At 37.3% G+C, this 20,400-nt stretch overlaps 1 protein-coding gene across 6 annotated transcripts in view; it reads right to left on the reverse strand.

Annotated features, from left to right (window-relative positions):
• Nucleotides 1-20,400, reverse strand: part of LOC106069841 (lysophospholipase D GDPD1-like) — a 256,943-nt gene that overhangs the window by 136,971 nt on the left and 99,572 nt on the right. For all 6 annotated transcript variants that reach the window (XM_056006398.1, XM_056006396.1, XM_056006399.1 and 3 more), the window contains one exon: nt 11,969-12,104. In XM_056006398.1, the coding sequence (XP_055862373.1) occupies nt 11,969-12,104 (136 nt within the window). The remainder of the gene's footprint in view (nt 1-11,968; nt 12,105-20,400) is intronic.

Raw genomic sequence — 20,400 nt, forward strand, 5'->3', positions numbered from 1 at the left:
ATAGACATTATAGACGTAGTACATATGAAAGACAATATGATAGCCGCAACGGAAGATATCAAGGAAACAGATAGAAAAGAAAGGACTGGGAGAAAGATAGAATAGAGCAAGGCTTATCATTGTCATCTGATACTGGAACATTGGAGGTTTTTCAGACATTCGTAGGAAACAAGGCAGCCAAGACCATCAGGGATACAGGGAGTACTATTATTGGAGTGAATAAGAATTTAGTGGAAGACCATGAATATATAGGCGAATCTAGGAAGTGTGTTATGTTTAATGGGAATATTGTACAATTACCGATTGCTAAAGTTAGTATAGACACACCGTATTTTAAGGGGACAGTGGTAGAAATGGGGATGTGGAAGAGGACATAAGATCCCAGCAATTAGATGACATGGGTAGCAGAGAGCACGAGAAGAAAGAATTAACAGATAAGGTAGAAAGAGATGCAATCGGGATGGGTCCAAATCAAAGTAAAGTAAGGCAATCAGTGGTACAGGGAAAGCGATTTAAACCCACATACAGACGTAGAAATCCATACATCTTATGCTTTAATTGTGGGAGAAGGAGGCATACTAGAAGACAGTGTCAACACTTAAGCAGAGTTAAGGAATTAAGGTACAATAGTGGAGAGGCGTATACGAGAAAAGATAGGGATAGTAGCAGGCTAGTAAACAGTACAGCTAGCTCATCATGTAGTGGGATCACAATGGGACATCATTGCAAAGGAGGGAAGCGGAAAGGATGGCATGTCAATAATGTTAGAATTATATAGATATGATTAGAAAAGATGGGAATGATGGATACTAATTATTGTTCTATTCTACAATGAATAAATAAATGTGTAATGAATTGGATATTGTTGTAACATATGCATATAGGTTAAGGCTACTACTTTATAGAAGTTAGTAAAGGCTACATAGGAAATGTAAAAGAATATAAGTAGTGGAAAGTAGATACATAGGTTGTGCACAATGTATTTATTTTTGTGTGATTTTGTTTGATTATAATTATTCTATTAAAATTACATTTGTGTGAAAATTATTGAAATGGTGTAGTAGAAATACATAAAAAGAAACGTCAAGACTAGAATCATTATATAGGCCTGATGATACTAAGAGTTAAATAGCATTGGGTTAAATCTATGGTATTAGGAGTGTTGTGAGTCGTATTGTTGGGGTTACAATATGCATTGAGAAAGGTAGGTTTCGTTGTGAACCATTTGATTGCGGCTGGAATGAGGGTGTTTTGTACAGGTATGAAATTATGAGTGGGGAGTTGTATGAATGAAATGTGATACAATTTTATTTAGCAAATCATTGATAGAAATATGATTACTTATGTTAACAGAAGTTGTTTCAATTGCTCATAATAACAGTTATTAATGTGATGAATATAATTGATTTTATATTGTAGAATTGTATTGGTATTAATATGACATTATGTATGATTTTGTTTGGTTATACATTATGGTTCTGTATGTTACAAAGAATTTAGAATTTTTTAAAATTTGGAATAGTCTGATAACGTATTCTGTGATTTGTATTTTGGACGTTCGATGTACATCTAACTTGTTGAACAGGGGGGAGGTGTTACGTGCGCATGTTAGTGTAAATGTGGAATGCGTGTTGAAAGGAGAGGAGAACCAAAATGGAGAAATAGAAACGAAATAGTGTTCTAGTGTTCATGGAAATTAAATGAGTTCTAACGATGACGTTGTTGTTTTAGTGTTAATGTACTGTTCAAAGAGTCTCATCTTAGAAAGGAACGTAACAATATATTTGATTAAAATTTGAAATGAATAGACTTAATTTTGTATGTTCATGTGTTAAAGTATAAAGTAGATCTTGAGTTAGACATAGATCTAGATCTAGACTAATCTAGATTAAATATTGGCTTGGATAGAGTTCATTCTGTGCGTGCGAACGCGTGACCTTTCTAATTAGATGAACCAGAATGAATATATATTTAGATCCTTTCTATCTTTTCTCATTTAAACATGGCCTAGATCGATGAAGTTATAATGCTTTCATAGAGTTGGTCAACTTTTTTTTTAGGGTCTTAAGTTTGTTTTAGGGCTACAATACATACACTACGGTCTAAGTTAGTACCCAAGGAACATTTTTGCCAAGTTTTATCAAGATTGGTCAAACGATTTTGATTTCTATTCGGGACATACATACATACGCCTTACATTCTACTTTATAGTATAGATATTCTTGATAATTGCTCTTATTAGAGTATAGAATTTAGGTTCTCTTTTCGCCGATTTCGTCTGTCCTCAGAAGTGGATTTTGTTTTGCTTTTAAATGTGTATCCGCGGTCTTTTTAATCTCAAGCTGTCTCGTTTGGAAGCCACCTGCTGCAAAGTGCTCTCTACTATGTCAGTTAAAGCGAGTTGGCGCCTAAGCTGCTGTTAATAGCGTGCGCCGATAACCTTGTAGCTCACCAAAATAAATTGCCTTTGACAAACGGTCGTCCCCATGCGAGATAAGTGCCTTACCCAGCGTAGCTGTCGAACTATAAGTAACACCAGTGGCATCACTAGGGGAGTGCGGTCCGCACCGGGTGAAACCCGTTAGGGGGTGACACCCAAGTAAAGAAATGCACTTTGGGAATAACTGATAATTAAAAAAAAACACAATGGATAACTATTGGAATATGTTATTAATAATTAATAAATAGATCTGTAGAAGCCAAGATGAAGGAGATGTTACAATGTGTCAGTCGAATGATATACTTGAATATTTGAGCGGATTTTTCTACTTGGCGTGTGCCAATGTCACAAGATTTACGAAGAACATTATCCAGGGCAAAAGGAAAAGTACGCGAGTTGTCAAAAGAATGGTTCTGATGGGAACAATTTAGTTTCTTAATAGCAAAAAAATTTTCAATTAATTGTATAGAACAATTTTATGTGTTGTTAAAATAAAGTCCGAAATTGGAATATTAAAAGACGTATGAAGATTTTATCTGGATTGAAAAATTTGGACAAGTGCATCCGGCTACAAATACAGTTGACAAGGAAGTCGTTGCTATGATTTTTGTAAAGAAGAAAAACAATTGAAGGAAATATTACACGGGCTGTTTCTATGAAATTTGACACTTTGTGACTATATTAACAACGAGTTTTTATTGAATATAAATTTTCCATGAGATGACAGAAATATTATGTAGATAAACTCATAGCTGAAAGTACATCTGCCATGTTACAAAATGTTTTAGCAAAGACGTACAAGATATTAGAGTCAGAATGACTGTTAGCACCTTTGTATTTTGTTTGACAGCACACCTGACATAGTACACATTGATCAGATTCAGAAGTTATACGATTTTAAGGGAGAAAAAAAATGAGATCAACATAATATCTTAAAAGTTCAGGGGTATGAAAATGCAGCTTCAGTGTCTGAAACCATGGAGGAGTACAGAAAATTATTCAGAACCAACTGAAAAGCTATTTAAAAGATGTGTATAACATTCACTTAATCTCTTCATATGTTAAACATTTCTTTTTCAGAAAATGCTTTTTGCCTAGCATTTTTTGGTACAATTGAAATACTTTTTTCGTTCTGAAATTATAAACACTAACCCTAACCTTAAGATCATTTATTTTACCTATCTTTACTTTTATATTTCGTGGGAAGGTATTCTAGAAGGTCAAAGACAGGGGCGGACTGGGTATCAAAATCGGCCCGGGCATTACCATATGAACCGGCCCACAAATGAATGGCATGTCATCATATCATGGGCATAGCCAGGATTTTTTCGGTGGGGGGGGGGGGGGTTCTACTTCCCTCTACAATGTATATGTATGTAATTAATCTTCATTACAATCTGAGCATTCATTTTTCGGGCTTTTTTTAGCATAGAATAAGTTCTTCTATTAATTAGTGGAAAGACAGTACACACAACCAAGGACAGCTTTGGAGTCTGGAGGAGCGCTGCGAGCTCCCCCCAGCTGGGTCCGTGGCGAGGCCCCGGATCCAAGCACTATTTCTGTTATTTTAAGCTTTAAAAAAATGCATATTCTGAGGTATCTATAGTGCAGTTAGCTTGCTACTCTTCCGCTAAAAAATTAAAAAACCACATCTGCTATTCATTGCTCTTATATAATGGAGTCTAGCGATTGCTAGAAAATGGTAACTATAGATTTGCTTTAATTTTTGTATTGGAGGGGGAGGATAACCACAAAAGCCCTTTTCGATACGCTTAGGAAATTCGATGACCGTTGTTGGCTTAAGTTGGATGCACTGTGGCATTAAGTAAAGTTTCCTTTTCAGACAATGAGGTCTAAGGTAAGTGATGATTTGAACCCCCCCCCTCCTCCCGGCTACGCCCAGGTGTTATATTATAGGTGTAAGCCTAATTCTCGTCAAAATATATACAGTTTGATAACGCATCGAAAACTGGATGTATGCTTGCGTAGGATTAAATAATGTATTTTATTTAAACATGTGTCACGTGACTAGTGACAACTCATTTACACAAAATGAGGACTGTGTATCTATCTCCAATTAGGTCACGCTTACCCACGCTTAAGTGCCAGAAAGACGCCGAGTAAAACTTAGTTCAAGGCTTCAGCAGGGAAATAAAATTAACATAAGTTAAATAAAACAAGATTACAAGATTGCCACACAAACTCAGAGGCGGACCCGTGGGATACGGATCCCTGTCGGATCCGCATATTCGCAAGGAATATTCAAGACGTGATTTTGTTTTGATTGTTAAAAATAATAATGTTTCAAAGATTCATTTGACGTTGTAAATAAATTTAATGTAAAATCTCCCGCTGGTCGACGGAGAATGGCATCGAGCAGGGTATGAAACCGAGACCGAAGAGATAATCAGTCTTGCGCGCTAACCGAACGACCAGGCTTTGCTCTTAACCTAATGACAAACTGGTTACAAACTAATAGCCTATTATTGATAATATACCTACACATTACGGAATTACAACTACCGGATATAAACAATATGTCAGAAGAGCGATTTTAATCTTTTGGTATTGAGCATTTTCATTTAAATGGAACTAGAATGAGGATGTAGATCTAACTAAATTAAACTACTAATTTAGCACTCTCAATACCTATATCTACTATATCTAGATATAAAATACTAGACATATGTTACCCGCGACCCGCGGGTCTTTATTTGCGCATTACTGTCGATATAGTCACTGAGAGTGTTTTGTAAACAATTAAACGAAAAAATAATGTAATAAGTAAAGCGAATGTGTCAATGTAAAAATAGTGTGAATGAAGCTATCAAATCATCAAAACATTTGCTTGTAGGCCTACATATGTTTGATTAAAATTTGAGATGAATAGACTAAATTTTGTATGTTCATGTGTATAAAGTATAAAGTAGATCTTGAGGTAGACGTAGATCTAAATCTACACTAATCTAGAGTTCTGTGCTGCGCATGCGTGAACTTTTTTTCATGAATGAATATAGGCCTATCTCAACACGGCTACGCAGCTTTAGCGAACAGCGAACGAATGTATTAAAAATGCTTTAGAAAAACAAATTTGAATGTTAATTTGATTAAAATATCAAATGAATGGACAATAATTAGTATGTTTATGTGTTAAAGCATAAAACTATCTTTGCGAAAAGAAGTTTTATCATCTTAGAGTTCAGTAAGAGTTTTAGACCTAGGCTCTAGGCCTAGGAATAGACTCAGACCTCAGAAGAGAGATGTGTTAATGTGTAACCATTTGGTAATGTCTAATGAAAGAATGTTCGCCAGGAAATCTGTAGATATCAGGAACTAATTTATGTAAAAAATGCTTTTAATAATCTAGTGGATTGGATTTATATGTATGTTAAACTTAGCTAATGATCCTTTCACGTTATTTCTCTTTCGCTACGAAAATAAAATTAGGTTTGCGAAAATGGGTTTACCCGAAGTCGATACATTCTTATCTATTAAAAACGAAAAGAGCGATAGCTTTGTTAAATGAATGGGATTATAAAGTGAACAATTAAACGAAATTATATTTAGTACGCGATTCATGAATGAATATAGATCTAGGCCTATCTCAACTCGGCTTCGCAGCTTTCGTAGGCGAATGTAGCTTTAGAAAACCAAATTTGAATGTTTATTTGATCAAAATATGATATGAATGGACTTTAATTAATATGTTTATGTGTTAAAGTATAAAACTATCTGTGCGAAGAGAAGTTTTATCATCTTAGAGTTGAATTAGAGTTTTAGATCTAGGGATGGGATTATAAAGTAAACAATTAAACGAATTAATATTTAGTACGCGATTCATTACGGAATTGTCTAATGAAAGAATGTTCGTCAGGAAATCTGTAATCACAGATATAAGGAACTAATTAATGTAAAAAATGCTTTTGAAACACAAAATGGAAGGTTAATTTTATTATATAATGAAATCAATGGATCTTCTTTTGTCTTTTCATGTGTCAAAGTAAAAAACTATCTGCGCAAAGTGTATTTCTTAAAATTAGATCTAGGTCTAAATCCTTTCTATCTTTTCTCATGTCAACATTGTAGACATGGCCTGGATCCATAAAATACTATAGCTGTAATAGAGTCGGACAACTTTATTTTTTTTTGAGCGTCTTAAGTTTGTTTTAGGGCTACAATACATACACTACGGTCTAAGTTGGTACCCAAGGAACATTCCTGCCTAGTTTTATCAAGATTGGTCAAGCGGTTTTGATGTCTATAAGTAACATACATCCATACATACATACACCACACATTCTACTTTATAATATAGATATACTAGACATATGTTACCCGCGACCCGCGGGTCTTTATTTGCGCATTACTTTCGATATAGTCACTGAGAGTGTTTTGTAAGCAATTAAACGAAATAATAATGTAATAAGTAAAGCGAATGTGTCAATGTAAAAATAGTGTGAATAATGCTATCAAATCAAAATAGCTAATAGGCTTAAATCCATTTTTTTTTAATTAAAACATTTCTTTTGAATAATCTAGTGGATTGGATTTAGATGTATGTTAAACGTAGCTAATGATCCTTTCACGTTATTTCAGTTTCGCTACGAAAATAAAATTAGTTTTGCGAAAATGGTTTACCCAAAGTCGATACATTCTTATCTATTAAAAACGAAAAGAGCGATAGCTTTGTTAAATAAATGGGATTATAAAGTGAACAATTAAACGAAATAATTTTTAGTACGCGATTCATGAATGAATATAGATCTAGGCCTATCTCAACTCGGCTTCGCAGCTTTCGTAAACGAATGTAACTTTAGAAAACCAATTTTGAATGCTTATTTGATCAAAATATGAAATGAATGGACTTTAATTAATATATTTATGTGTTAAAGTATTAAACTATCTGTGCGAAGAGAAGTTTTATCATCTTAGAGTTGGATTAGAGTTTTAGATCTAGGGATGGGATTATAAAGTAAACAATTAAACGAAATAATTTTTAGTACGCGATTCATGAATGAATATAGATCTAGTCCTATCTCAACTCGGCTTCGCAGCTTTCGTAAACGAATGTAGCTTTAGAAAACCAAATTTGAATGTTTATTTGATCAAAATATGAAATGAATGGACTTTAATTAATATGTTTATGTGTTAAAGTATAAAACTATCTGTGCGAAGAGAAGTTTTATCATCTTAGAGTTGAATTAGAGTTTTAGATCTAGGGATGGGATTATAAAGTAAACAATTAAACGAATTAATTTTTAGTACGCGATTCATTACGGTATTGTCTAATGAAAGAATGTTCGTCAGGAAATCTGTAATCACAGATATAAGGAACTAATTAATGTAAAAAATGCTTTTGAAACACAAAATTGAAGATTAATTTTATTATATAATGAAATCAATGGATCTTCTTTTGTATTTTCATGTGTCAAAGTAAAAAACTATCTGCGCAAAGTGTATTTCTTAAAATTAGATCTAGGTCTAAATCCTTTCTATCTTTTCTTATGTCAACATTGTAGACATGGCCTAGATCCATAAAATACTATAGCTGTAATAGAGTCGGACAACTTTATTTTTTTTGAGGGTCTTACATTTGTTTTAGGGCTACAATACATTCACTAAGGTCTAAGTTGGTACCCAAGGAACATTCCTGCCTAGTTTTATCAAGATTGGTCAAGCGGTTTTGATGTCTATAAGTAACATACATACATACATACATACATACATACCCCTCACATTCTACTTTATAATATAGATTTGGGATAATAATTTAGATAAGATTTATGTAAAAAAAACACTAGATAGGCTAATCAATTAATAGACTAACAGCAATATTAAATTTTAAAATAGTAGATTAGTTTTAGTATTTTATAACATTGCAATATTGACATATTGACAATCTAGACTTTAGAAATAAAAATCTACACTTTAAGTCTAGAAATTAAAATTATAGATCTTGATCTAGTCTAAATCATGGCTGTCTAGTAGTGCGGTTTGCGCGCTGGACTGTCGTTTGGATTCATCGATGGTCCCAGGTTCAAACCCAGCCCGCTCCCATCCCCAGTCGTCCTGCGGGAGGTTTGGACTACAACTCTGAAGAAACATCCGAAACATGTAAAACAACAAACATTCTAAACTAGACCAAGAAATTCTAGATGTATATTCTAGAATGATTTTAATTAGAACTTAAATCAAAATCTAGTTTTAAAAATCTAGCTCTAGTGTAAAAAAAATATCTCGATCTAAATCTAGCTATTATGTCTTTTTAAAATGCGAGTCACGTTAACATTACTATACCAAGTTGTTTTAGCATTTCATTTAAAGAAATAACTCCATATGACGTCAAAGGAAAAAAATCCACTACGTCACACGGCCTAAACAATATCATCTATACGAGCAGCTTGTCGAGTGTTCATAGACATTGGTGCACCGAGTGAGATCTTTTAGCATTTCATTTAAAAAATTGACTCCATATGACGTCGATTAGACTAAAAATGTCTTCTATACGAGCAGCTTCTCGAGGCTTCACAGACATTGGTGCACCGAGTGAGTTCTTTTAGCATTTCATTTGATGGGCTAGTTAGACTATATATATATATATATATATATATATATATATATATATATATATATATATATATATATATAAGGATTAAAGACGCTTTTTTTGTTTCGTCTGTCAGTCTGTCTGTCCGTCATGTTAATAGCGAGAAAAAAAAAAGACTAAAAGCTATTGAAAATCTGATTAAAATTTAATTCCCCTTCCGAAACATCGCATTATTTTTAAGTTTCTATAATAGATTGTTCCTGATGTTTATATATTTATAGTGAGAGAAAATAAGAATTCCAGATTAATCAAATACCGTTAATTAAATTTGTGGGATAGTTTGTTATGAAAATTAGATGTACATAGCCTTATGAAGAGTTTTTCAAACCATACTCTGGTGTTAGGAAGTTGTTTTCCTTAAAAATCGGAGCATAATATTAACGATATTTAGATTTTCTAACGTTTTAGCTAGAAAGTTAAATGTAGTGTAAGAGAGAAGTGCGATTTTACATAAAAAGAGTTAAAATATTTTTCATAAAAAAATCCAGAACAACCAATTTTCGTAAATGAGAAAATTATTTCTTTTATTTATTAGAAGAGGGATTTCAAACATTTATTAGCGTTATTAGATTTTTCATATAAAATTTGGATCATTTTTGGCGACGATTTGTAAGAAAATTTATGTAGGTCGATTTCTTTTTCGAAACAAAATCCGGAACATTCTTTACCGATTAAACATTTTTTATTATGTTTCGGCAAGAAAATTAACTGTAAAATAAGTCTAAAAAGTGATTTTCAATAGCCGTTTCTAGTAAATTACTTTCTTATTTTAAAATCCTGAACAAACTATTGTCGATATTTTTGAAAAAAAATAATTATTTGACATAAATTTGTTTTGTCGATATTTTTGAAAAAAAATAATTATTTGACATAAATTTGTTTTAAGTTAAAAATTCGGAACAATTGATATTGATAAATAAACTATAGTGACGTAGTGTCAAATAATTTAAGTGTAATATTAGTCAATTATGCGATTTCAAACATTTGACATAATTTATTTTTTATAAAACAATATCCGGAACAACTTTATAGTTAATGAAATATAAATCAGTATAGATATTTTTATTTAGCATTTATATGCTATTTACATTAAACAACCGGAACAATTAAAGATCATGTGTTTCTTGCAACGTTTAAGCATGGAATCAAAATCTAATATAAGTTAGAAGAGCAAACAAATATTCATTGGCATTGATTTGTTTTTCACAAAACATCCGGAACAATCTATTATAGATACTTAAAACTATTGCAATATTTCTGAATGAAAAATTAAAGGTTAAATCAGATTTACAATAGCCTTTAATGATATCTGTTAATCTAATCGTGACGGACAGACCGACCAACAGAAAAAACGCACAAAATAAGCTTCTTTTATTTGGATGGGGGCACTAAACAAAAAAGAAATAAAATCTAATTTTTAAAAAAAGTTTAAGGAATTGTTTTAGCACCATATCATGTTGGGACGTTACGCTACTGCACGAAAGTCGCTGCATAAAAAGTCCATTTAAAATAATGTGCGTGATATTTATTATTTACATACAAAGTGTATTATTAGCCTTTTTTATAAACAAACAGAAATGTTTTCTTTCAATTTTAGCAGCTAGTTGAACAGAAAAAACTTCTTTAACTATTATTTATATTCGTTGTAAACATTTCCTGTACATTTTATAAATATATTTGACTTTGTGATACTGAAAATACACCAAAATTGTCTATCTTTGTTAGCATATTGTAACATTGCCTCCCTTACATTTACGTAATTGTTTTAGAATTGGTGTATTTTTATGAAAAAATCGCTTGCATAATTAATTTTATAAATTAAACCGTTTGCTTTTAAAAAACCAAAAGTAGCCGTTGCACCTAAACTTTTCAAATCGCATTTAATGATGATGTAATATTTTTCATATCTCTTCTAGTCTTCGAGATGTGAGTGTGACCGACGGACAGACCGACATTTTGCACAAACCTAATAGCGGCTTTTTCCCCTTACGGGGGCCGCTGAAAATTGATACGGGTGCTCTGTACCTATCAGTTCACGCGATAATATTGGATACCTACTTATTAATTGTTATTTCAAATTATGTCCAACTTATATGCATACTAATCAGATTTTTTCTCTTTAAAAAAAAAGAAAACCTTTTTTTTTTGGGTGTAAATGTAGTAGTCAGTATAACAGAACTTATATAACTTAGAAATACAAAAGTAATAAAAAAAAATTAATTTGACCAAAAATCTAAAACCATTTGCATAAATATGTTAAAAATATGGTAAATGGTTATCTCCCTCTTCGTGGGCCGCTAAAAACAGTGTTATTTACTTATGGTTGCATTGTTGCAAATTTGAACTATAGATTAATGGCAATGCCTGTTTGGGACCCTCAACAAAAGAAAACATAAGGAAACTGCAACAGACACAAAATAGAGCAGTGAAATTCATAACAAACGAATATTTACATTTGACCAGAGTAACATCTTTAGTAAAATCACTATATTTAGAAAAATGGGTTGCCTGAGCCAGCCAGGAAAACCATTGTCTTGGCAGAATTTAAGTCATTGGTTAACATGCATGACTAGAAATAATGTTTGCATTATATAAGATAAGATGAGTCATGAGTGAAGAGCTTCACATGGCTACACAAACCCTATGAACTATAGATAAATTGAGTTTTAAACTGCATTTCAAAATTTAATAGGCACTCATTTTAAATTTGTTCAACAATCAAATAAGGTAAGTAATTATAAACTATATGTATTACAGTTCAACAAACAAACTAAAAAAAAACATTATTTTTAAGGGGGTGCGGGAAGGGGGGGTGACACCCTGAGTTGACCGCACCGGGTGATACCCACCCTAGTGACGCCACTGAGTAACCCCACTCTCTTAACATATATATACATGCTAAACATTGTTAAGTTTCTTACCTGATACTCTGTTTCTGAAATACACAGCTGACTATTACATATACGTGAAAGATTATCATCATGAGACACAACTACATGACCATCTTTAGTCAGCTGACAATCTAATTCAAGCATATCTGTACCAACAGCCTTGGCACTGAAACAATAAAGGCACATTTTTAATACTATAATCATAATAAAGGCTTATGATTTCTATAAGTTATGTGTAATAAACTTTAACACATTCATAGAATGTGTTGCTCTACAATAATCTGCTTTTTCATTATTAATGTAACTTGATTTTATATGGATTTTATACGAAACAGTTTTAAGACAATTACATTATATTTTTACAAAAATAAATTTAAAGCGTTTAAAGAAAAGCAAAATGAGGACGTTTGTGTTATAAAGGATACAGTGTAGAATATGTCACGTTGTATGTAACCAATACGACTTTACAAAACGGTCAGCGATTAAATTTGCCAAAAACAATGTTGTATTCACAATTTCAACCCAAAATGTTTTTCAAAGCTGACATTTGAATGTCTAAACTACAAAATTATGTTTCCTTCTGCTCTGAGAACTTATTAACTTTCTTTCGTTTAAGTTTTTTTTATTTTATGTTTGTACATTTCTAAACAGATCTAGATCAAAATCTAATTCTCCTTACTTAGACTTAGACTTAGGTCCTCCCGCGCCGTTCGGCGCATTGGACGGCAAGCTTTCTCCATAAAGATCTGTCATTGGCAATGTCTGAAGCCTCCTCCCACCTGGTGTCCACTGTTCTGAGGTCCTCCATGAAGGTGTGTCGCCAAGTAATACGAGGGCGTCCCAGTTTGCGCTTTCCTCTTATTGGCTTCCATGTTATCGCAACTCTTGGTGTGCGTAGTTCATTTTTACGTAGAACATGTCCCGCAAACCTCATGCGACGCTCTGTCACAACCTCACAAAGTGTTCGACTCCTAGTTCGGCATAGGATTTCCTTGTTTGAGACTCGATCTGTGTAACTGACTCCCAAAATCCGTCTCAGCCATTTTTGTTGAGCCACATTTAGTCTTTTCTCAATTTTGACAGATGTCTTATATGTCTCACATGCATATGTAGCAATTGGAATGTCGATTGTGTTGAGAAGGTGTATTTTTGTCTCGAGTTCAATGACTTGGCTAGTCCAAATAGGCTGCAACCTTTGGAAAATGCTCCCTGCCTTTCCTATTCGACACGCTACATCATGGTAAGCATCTGCATCATTTGTTATGATGCTGCCAAGGTACGTGAACTTATCCAGCTCTTCAAGCTTTGATTCGCCAAGTCTGATGGGGGCACCCTTTGCCTTATATCCCACTCGCATAATTTTAGTCTTATCCAAGTTTATGCGGAGGCCAATTTTTGGTGCCTCTCTGTCTAGGCTCTCCGTCATTTCTTGAATGCATTTATTTGTAGCTCCGAGTAGTGCAACATCATCAGCAAAGTCCAAGTTCGTCAATCGGAGTTGTTCACGCCATGGAATACCAAAGGCAGTCTGGTTCATTGCTCTCCTCATTATGTATTCGATGGCTAGGAGGAAAAGGAAGGGAGATAAGATGCACCCCTGTCTCACACCTGTCTCGATGCTAAAATACTCTGTTCCATCCTCTGTTTTAATGCAGCAACTAGACTGACTGTAAAGGTGTCGTAGGATCTGGACGAATTTTTCTGGGATACCGTATTCTCTAACTATTTTCCATAGTGATTCTCGGTGGACACTATCAAACGCTTTTTTGAAGTCCACGAAACTGATCGTTAGCCGTTGTTGGTACTCAAGACTTTGTTCTATGATATTTCGTAGAACGAAAATCTGCTCTGTACATGATCTGCCTCTTCGAAAACCTGCTTGTTCTTCTCTGAGCTTTTCATCTACAGACTGTTGAAGCCGTCTCAACAAAACAGTGCTGAAAACTTTGCTTGGGACAGAGAGGAGAGTAATGCCCCTCCAGTTGTTGCAGTCTGCCGAGTTGCCCTTATTTGGAAGCTTTACAATCACTCCCTTTTGCCAGTCCTCGGGGACTTTTGAAGTTCGCCAAACAGAGATTTAAGAGATCAGACATTCTGTTAACACTGCACTGTCCCCCATATTTTAGCATTTCTGCTGATATCATGTCTAGCCCTGGTGCTTTGTTATTCTTTAGCACTGCAATGGCCATGGTAACCTCCTCAGCAGTTATTGGGTCTGTCTTGACCTTGAGATCATTATCAGGAGAGGGGTCCTTGAATGTGTAAGTTATGTCTGGCGACGGTTGGTTAAGGGTTTCCTTAAAGTGCTCTACCCATCTTGCATCCTGTTCTTCTTTCGTTAACAAAGGTTTGCCTTGCTTGTCTTTTATCAGTGCCCTATGTCCACTCTTTGCTCCAGTGAGATCTCGGACAATACGATGGAGAGTTTTTGTGTTATTTCTGCTTGCAGCTGCTTGTGCCTCTTGCCCCTTCTGCTCAATCCAGTCCCGTTTATCTTGCCGACAGCTTCTCTTTACTTTCAGATCTGCTTCCCTATAGGCTTCTTCCGCTAGGCTGCGATCCTGTGTTTCATTTTTCTGATCTCGTCTATGTTTGGCCTCTTTCCTCTCATCGATAAATTTCCATGTTCTGTCTTGTATCCACCGTTCCTTGTATGAACCTCGCCTCCTTCCGATAACTTCTTCCGCGCACTCAATAGTGGTATCTTTGAAATTGGCCCACTCTTCTTCAAGGGTCAATATATCTGCAAGAGCCTCAAAGCGGTTCGTTAGTTTCAGTTGGAACTGTGCTGCAGTATTACCGTCTTTAAGCTTCTCTACATTAAATGGGCGGGGTCGTGTGGCTCGCTTTGGTTGGCGTTTCAGTCAGAGCTTACATTTGCCACTACAAAGATAGTGGTCTGAGCTGATATCCGCTCCTCTGCGGGTCCCCACGTCTAACAGAGATGACCTCCATCGTTTGGAGATGCAAATATAATCTATCTCTATCACCATTTGGTGATCGCCACGTTTTTTTTGTGTATTTGTTTGTGCTTAAAATATGTGTTTCCAATTGAAAGGCTGTTGGATGTGCAGAGAGAAATCAAGCGCTCGCCATTATAACTGATGTTTTCTGCAGAGCCATATGATCCCATTACATATTCAAAGCCAGTTCGGTTGGTATTGATCTTGGCGTTAAACTCTCCCATCAGTAGAATTAGCTCGTGAGTAGGTGTTTCATCAAGTGTGGTTTGTAGTTGATTATAAAAATTATCTTTGATGGTATCTTCTGCATCCTCTGTAGGGGCATATGCTTGGATGGTAGTGACTTTAATTTGCTTTTTTTGGAGTCGAGCTGTAATGATGCGGTCACTGACCGGTTTCCAAGCAATTAGCGCTGAAGCTGTTATTTTAGACATGATGATTCCTACACCACCAATGTGCTCCTTATCATGTCCTGAATATATTATTGTCTTGCCATCATTGATTATTTGTCCTCTTGATGTCCACCGCATCTCGCAGACACCAAAGGTGTCCAGCCGGTAACAGTCAAACTCTCTTAAAAGTTGGGCCAGTAAAACGCATTGGTTCAGGGTTCTTACATTCCACGTGCCTATAAGAGTCGGTTTCCTTGCGTTGAAAGGCTTGCCATGAATCGGGTATTGCACTTCCAGTTGGCTTTGATCCAACACCGTCATCAAGATTTGGTTGCCCTCGCCGCATGTATAGTTTTCTTTATGTGTCAAGTTTGCCGTTTCTGTAGAAATACTGGTTTTACAGGGTGGGGTCGCTAGCCCCACGCCAAACCTTCCTCCTTTCTCACCCGGGCTTGGAACCGGCAGATGGCGCAATTTGTCAGATAGAAAGTAGGATCATTGTGGCTATTAAAAGTGTTTTAACAAACAACATTTGTATGAAAGCTTGTTGGTGAGTGTATGGTGAAAATTACTACAGTTTAAAATGCAAAGACTGTAGTTAACGTGAAGCAAAATTTAGAACGACAAGATCTACAAGTAGGCCTCTATTCTAAGTCGTCAATTAAAAATCCAAAATATTGTCACAATCAATATAAGGGCCATTAAAAATTTAAAGAATGGACTACATTGCGAATATTGAAATGTTCCGCGAGAAGAGAAAAGCTTCATCGATTTATCAGTACTATAACATACGAGTAAAAATGTGTGTAGTGCGGGGACATATAATATTGTTATATACCTGGTGGTGGCACAGAAGGGGGTAGTGGTGTGTGTGTAGTCAGCCGACGCAAATCGTCGCAGTCCAGCGCAGGACGAGCGGTCAACTGTGACCAGTGACAGTACATGCCAGTTCGGCAACGACCTGTGTGTAAATATTACGCACGCAAGTCACGGCGATTGTGATCATTCTGAGTGGTCAAGAACGTTCCATCCGATTCTAGAAGGCCAGTAGAGACAGTATATAAGAGCGAGTGTGTCAGAAAGACTGGACTTCACGTTACCTCGCAATGTGACCAGTACGAGACGAAGTTAGAAACAGTACGGTGTGTGAAGTCAGGCGGAGCAAGGCTAGGTTTTTGGACAGTTTGTGTAATATTGTTGCCAACTGTACAGTGTTGTATTGTATTTGAAATTAAATTGCTACTGTTACTTTGGAGCCCTGAGTTGTGAGGTTCTTTAAGTTCGTTGTGTCGTGTGGTGCAGTTTGAAGAGAGCCTGGATAGCGAGATTCGTAACACTGGTGTCAGAAGTGGGATCGGATCTGCTATGGCTACTACGAAAACGCTAGACCAACTCCTTGTGAAGGAATTGAAGGAAGAGCTCCGTGGTCGAGACCTGAAGACGAGCGGCAACAAAGAAACATTACAAGCACTCCTTCGGGAAGAACTGGTGAAGGAAAAAGAAGATCCGGACACATATCTTTTTGAAGTCGAACCGGACTTGCTGGAACAGATCACCAGTAGCATGCAGCAACAGATTACCAGTACCAGTATTATGCAGGAACAGATGGCAGCTATGCAGGGACAGATCGCCAGTAGCAAACAGGAGCAGATGGCAGCTGTTCGTGAGGAGATCGGTTCTATGAGAGAACAGATGAACTCGGGGCTAGAAAACACCAATTACAAAATAGATGCCATGGACACCAAGATAGACACGATGGACTCGGGAATCAAAACGGAGTTATTGGCAATGAACCAACGCATACATGCTGTGGAGGAGAGAATCACCAACATTGACGAGCAGATGAATCAGAGGGTCGACGCAGTGGAGAAGGCCATCGACGAAATGAAGATACAAGTCCAACGCAAGCACAAAAATGTACCAGAAGCAGATATGACGTCATTTGTACCTGAAGTCTCCGGGAAAATGAAGCCCCCCGTATTTGATGTTTCCGTGTCCTGGTCAGTATACAAGAAGCAATTTGACGCAGCAGCCAAAGTTAACAAAAGGAACAGTGAGGAGGAGAAAGCAACAGCCCTTGTGTTATCCCTAATAGGAAAAGCCTCCGAATTGCTACAGTCTCTACCGAACCAGCAAGACTTTGCCGCCCTTGTCCAGGCTATGGAACTCCGATACGGGGATGAACATCTGCAAGAAGTATATCGTGTGCAACTAAAGACCAGACAACAGCGCCCCGATGAAACACTACAGGAGCTAGAGACAGACATCGAACGCCTCGCACATCTAGCCTACGCAACCGCCGCACAAGATTTTCTGGAAGTCATTATTACAGACGCTTTCATTGATGCCCTTCGAGACCCCGAGTTAAAGAAAGCCACCAGAGTTAGTGGTAAACGTAAGGCCAGTGAAGCCCTCATATACGCTCTCTCATATGAAGCCGCCAAAGACGCATCTGGGAGCGCTCATCAAGGCCGAAGGTTAGAAGTCAGAGGAAGAATTTGCACAACTTGTGAGAAGGGTGACAGAGGCACTAGATGAACGACGAACAAACCAAGTACCAGAAAATCAACCTAGGGTTCCTGTACGATGCTGGAATTGTGGTGAACTCGGTCATATACAAAAAGGCTGCACTAGAAGATTTCCACAAACCGGAACCCATCACAGATCCCGGTATGCACGACCAAGTTCCCGGGGCTACCATGGAAACTTCAAGGGGCGGAACCCGGCGAATAAGAGCCCCTGCAACCATCATCCCGGTCGCCGTGCTAGGGCAAAGTAAGAGTCTAAAGGTCATCGGGGAAATTGGATGTCAAAACTATCACTTCCTCCTTGATACTGGTGCCTCACGATCAGTCATCCGGACGGATAACGTGGACAATAGCAAGAAAACGACAGTTAGGGCCTACTCGTTGAAAACAGCCAGTGGGGAACTGATGCCCATAAAAGGCCTGATCGATATAACAGTTGGGATCGGAAATCAGTCATTCAAACACGAATTCCTGATTGCTGACATCACAGATGACTGCATAATAGGGCTCGACTTCATGCTGAAATATGGCTTTTCCTTGAATATCGGCGGAGGCACTTTACAATGCGAGGACCTCGAAGTACCCTTGCTTGGCGACGAGAATGAAGAAGATGTCCGAGTCAGAAGGTTTACGTTGGTAGAAAATAAAACCTTGCCTGCTAAGTCGGAAATGATCATTTGGGGAAAAATTGAGGACGACTATCCCACGACAAGAACCGCGCTGGTAGAAAGCTTGGACACCAACTACAACGGGATAGCAGTAGGAAAGACACTAATCACGATTGGGAAAGACCAAAAGGTACCCGTAAGAATTATGAACCTCGGCACAGTGGAGAAACGTTTACGGGAAGGAAGCCTCAACGCTGGTTGTCATGCGATAGAGATGATACGAAACTGCAGCAGTGAAAATCCCGACGGAATACTCAAGCCCAGTGAACCCCAGGTTACTAAACTTCTGGCAGAAGTCAAAACGATCTTGTCAAAAGAACAGTACACCAAAGCAGAACGATTCCTAAGAGAGTTCTCTGACATATTGCCATCTGATGAAATGGACTTTGGGCGAACAAACCTGATCCAGCATCGAATAGACACAGGAAACACTAGGCCAATCCGACAGCAACCACGTCGCATGCCGCTAGCAAAACACCAAGAAGCTATGGACATGATAGAACGAATGAGGCAGCAGGGGGTTGTTGAACCATCCAACAGTCCGTGGTGTTCACCCATAGTCTTGGTAAAGAAGAAAGATGGTTCCACTCGATTTTGTGTCGACTATAGATTATTAAATGACGCTACACACAAGGACAGCTATCCGCTTCCTAGGATTGACGACACATTGGACACACTTGTTGGGTCACAGATCTTTTCCACCCTTGACCTGAAGAGCGGTTACTGGCAAGTGGGACTACACCCCGAGGACAGAGATAAAACGGCATTCTCTGCTGGTAATGGTCTCTGGCAATTTACTGTAATGCCTTTTGGCCTCTGCAACGCCCCAGCCACCTTTGAAAGACTAATGGAGCATGTGCTAAGAGGACTTAACTGGACCACGTGTCTTGTTTACTTAGATGACATTATCGTCATAGGCAGAACCTTCGAGGAACATATCGCAAACCTGAAGGAAGTGTTTGAACGAATTAGAAACGCTGGAATGAAATTGAATCCAAAGAAGTGCTCCTTGTTCAGAAGGAGCGTCAAGTACCTTGGGCACATCGTGTCAAAGGAGGGAGTCAGCACAGACCCGGATAAAGTTGAAGCCGTAAATGGATGGCCGATCCCCGCTAATATCCATGAGTTAAGAAGCTTTCTTGGACTCTGCACGTATTACAGACGTTTCGTGCCTAATTTCTATAGCCTCTGTAGTGCCTAGTGCCCTTCATCAATTGACAGAACCAAAGCGGCCGTTTATTTAGACAACGGAATGTCATGAGGCCTTTGAGAGACTTAAAAAGGCTCTTGTTTCATCACCCATTCTGGCCTACCCGATACCAGGCGAGACGTTCATACTTGACACCGATGCGAGCAATACTGGAATAGGCGCTGTCTTATCCCAAAAGGTAGATGGAACTGAGAGGGTTATAGCTTACTTTAGTCGGAGCTTGTCCAAAGCCGAGAGAAACTACTGTGTCACAAGACGTGAGCTACTGGCAGTTGTAGATGCCATACAACATTTTCACAAATGCTTATATGGGCAAAAATTTATCCTTAGGACAGATCACGCTGCTCTACAATGGCTGTTGTCATTTAAAAGTCCGGAAGGACAAGTCGCCAGGTGGATTGAACTTTTGCAAACCTATGACTTCGAGACACAGCACCGAAAAGGACAAATTCACCAGAATGCTGACGCGCTGTCTCGACGACCTTGCAGAATCGAATGTAAACACTGCAGCAAGAATGAAGAAAAGGAAGTTATCATTGATTGTCAACATCTTGGGGTACAAGCTTCCGGGTCATGGTCCGACGAAAGAATCCGAGAAGACCAGTTAAAAGATGAAGACCTGGCTCCCATTCTGCTTATGAAGGAAGACGGACAAAGACCAGAATGGCATCACCTTTCTGATAAAGGAGCTGCTATTAAGG

Source organism: Biomphalaria glabrata, chromosome 12 (assembly GCF_947242115.1).
Source record: "Biomphalaria glabrata chromosome 12, xgBioGlab47.1, whole genome shotgun sequence".
Taxonomy (NCBI): Eukaryota; Metazoa; Mollusca; class Gastropoda; family Planorbidae; genus Biomphalaria; species Biomphalaria glabrata.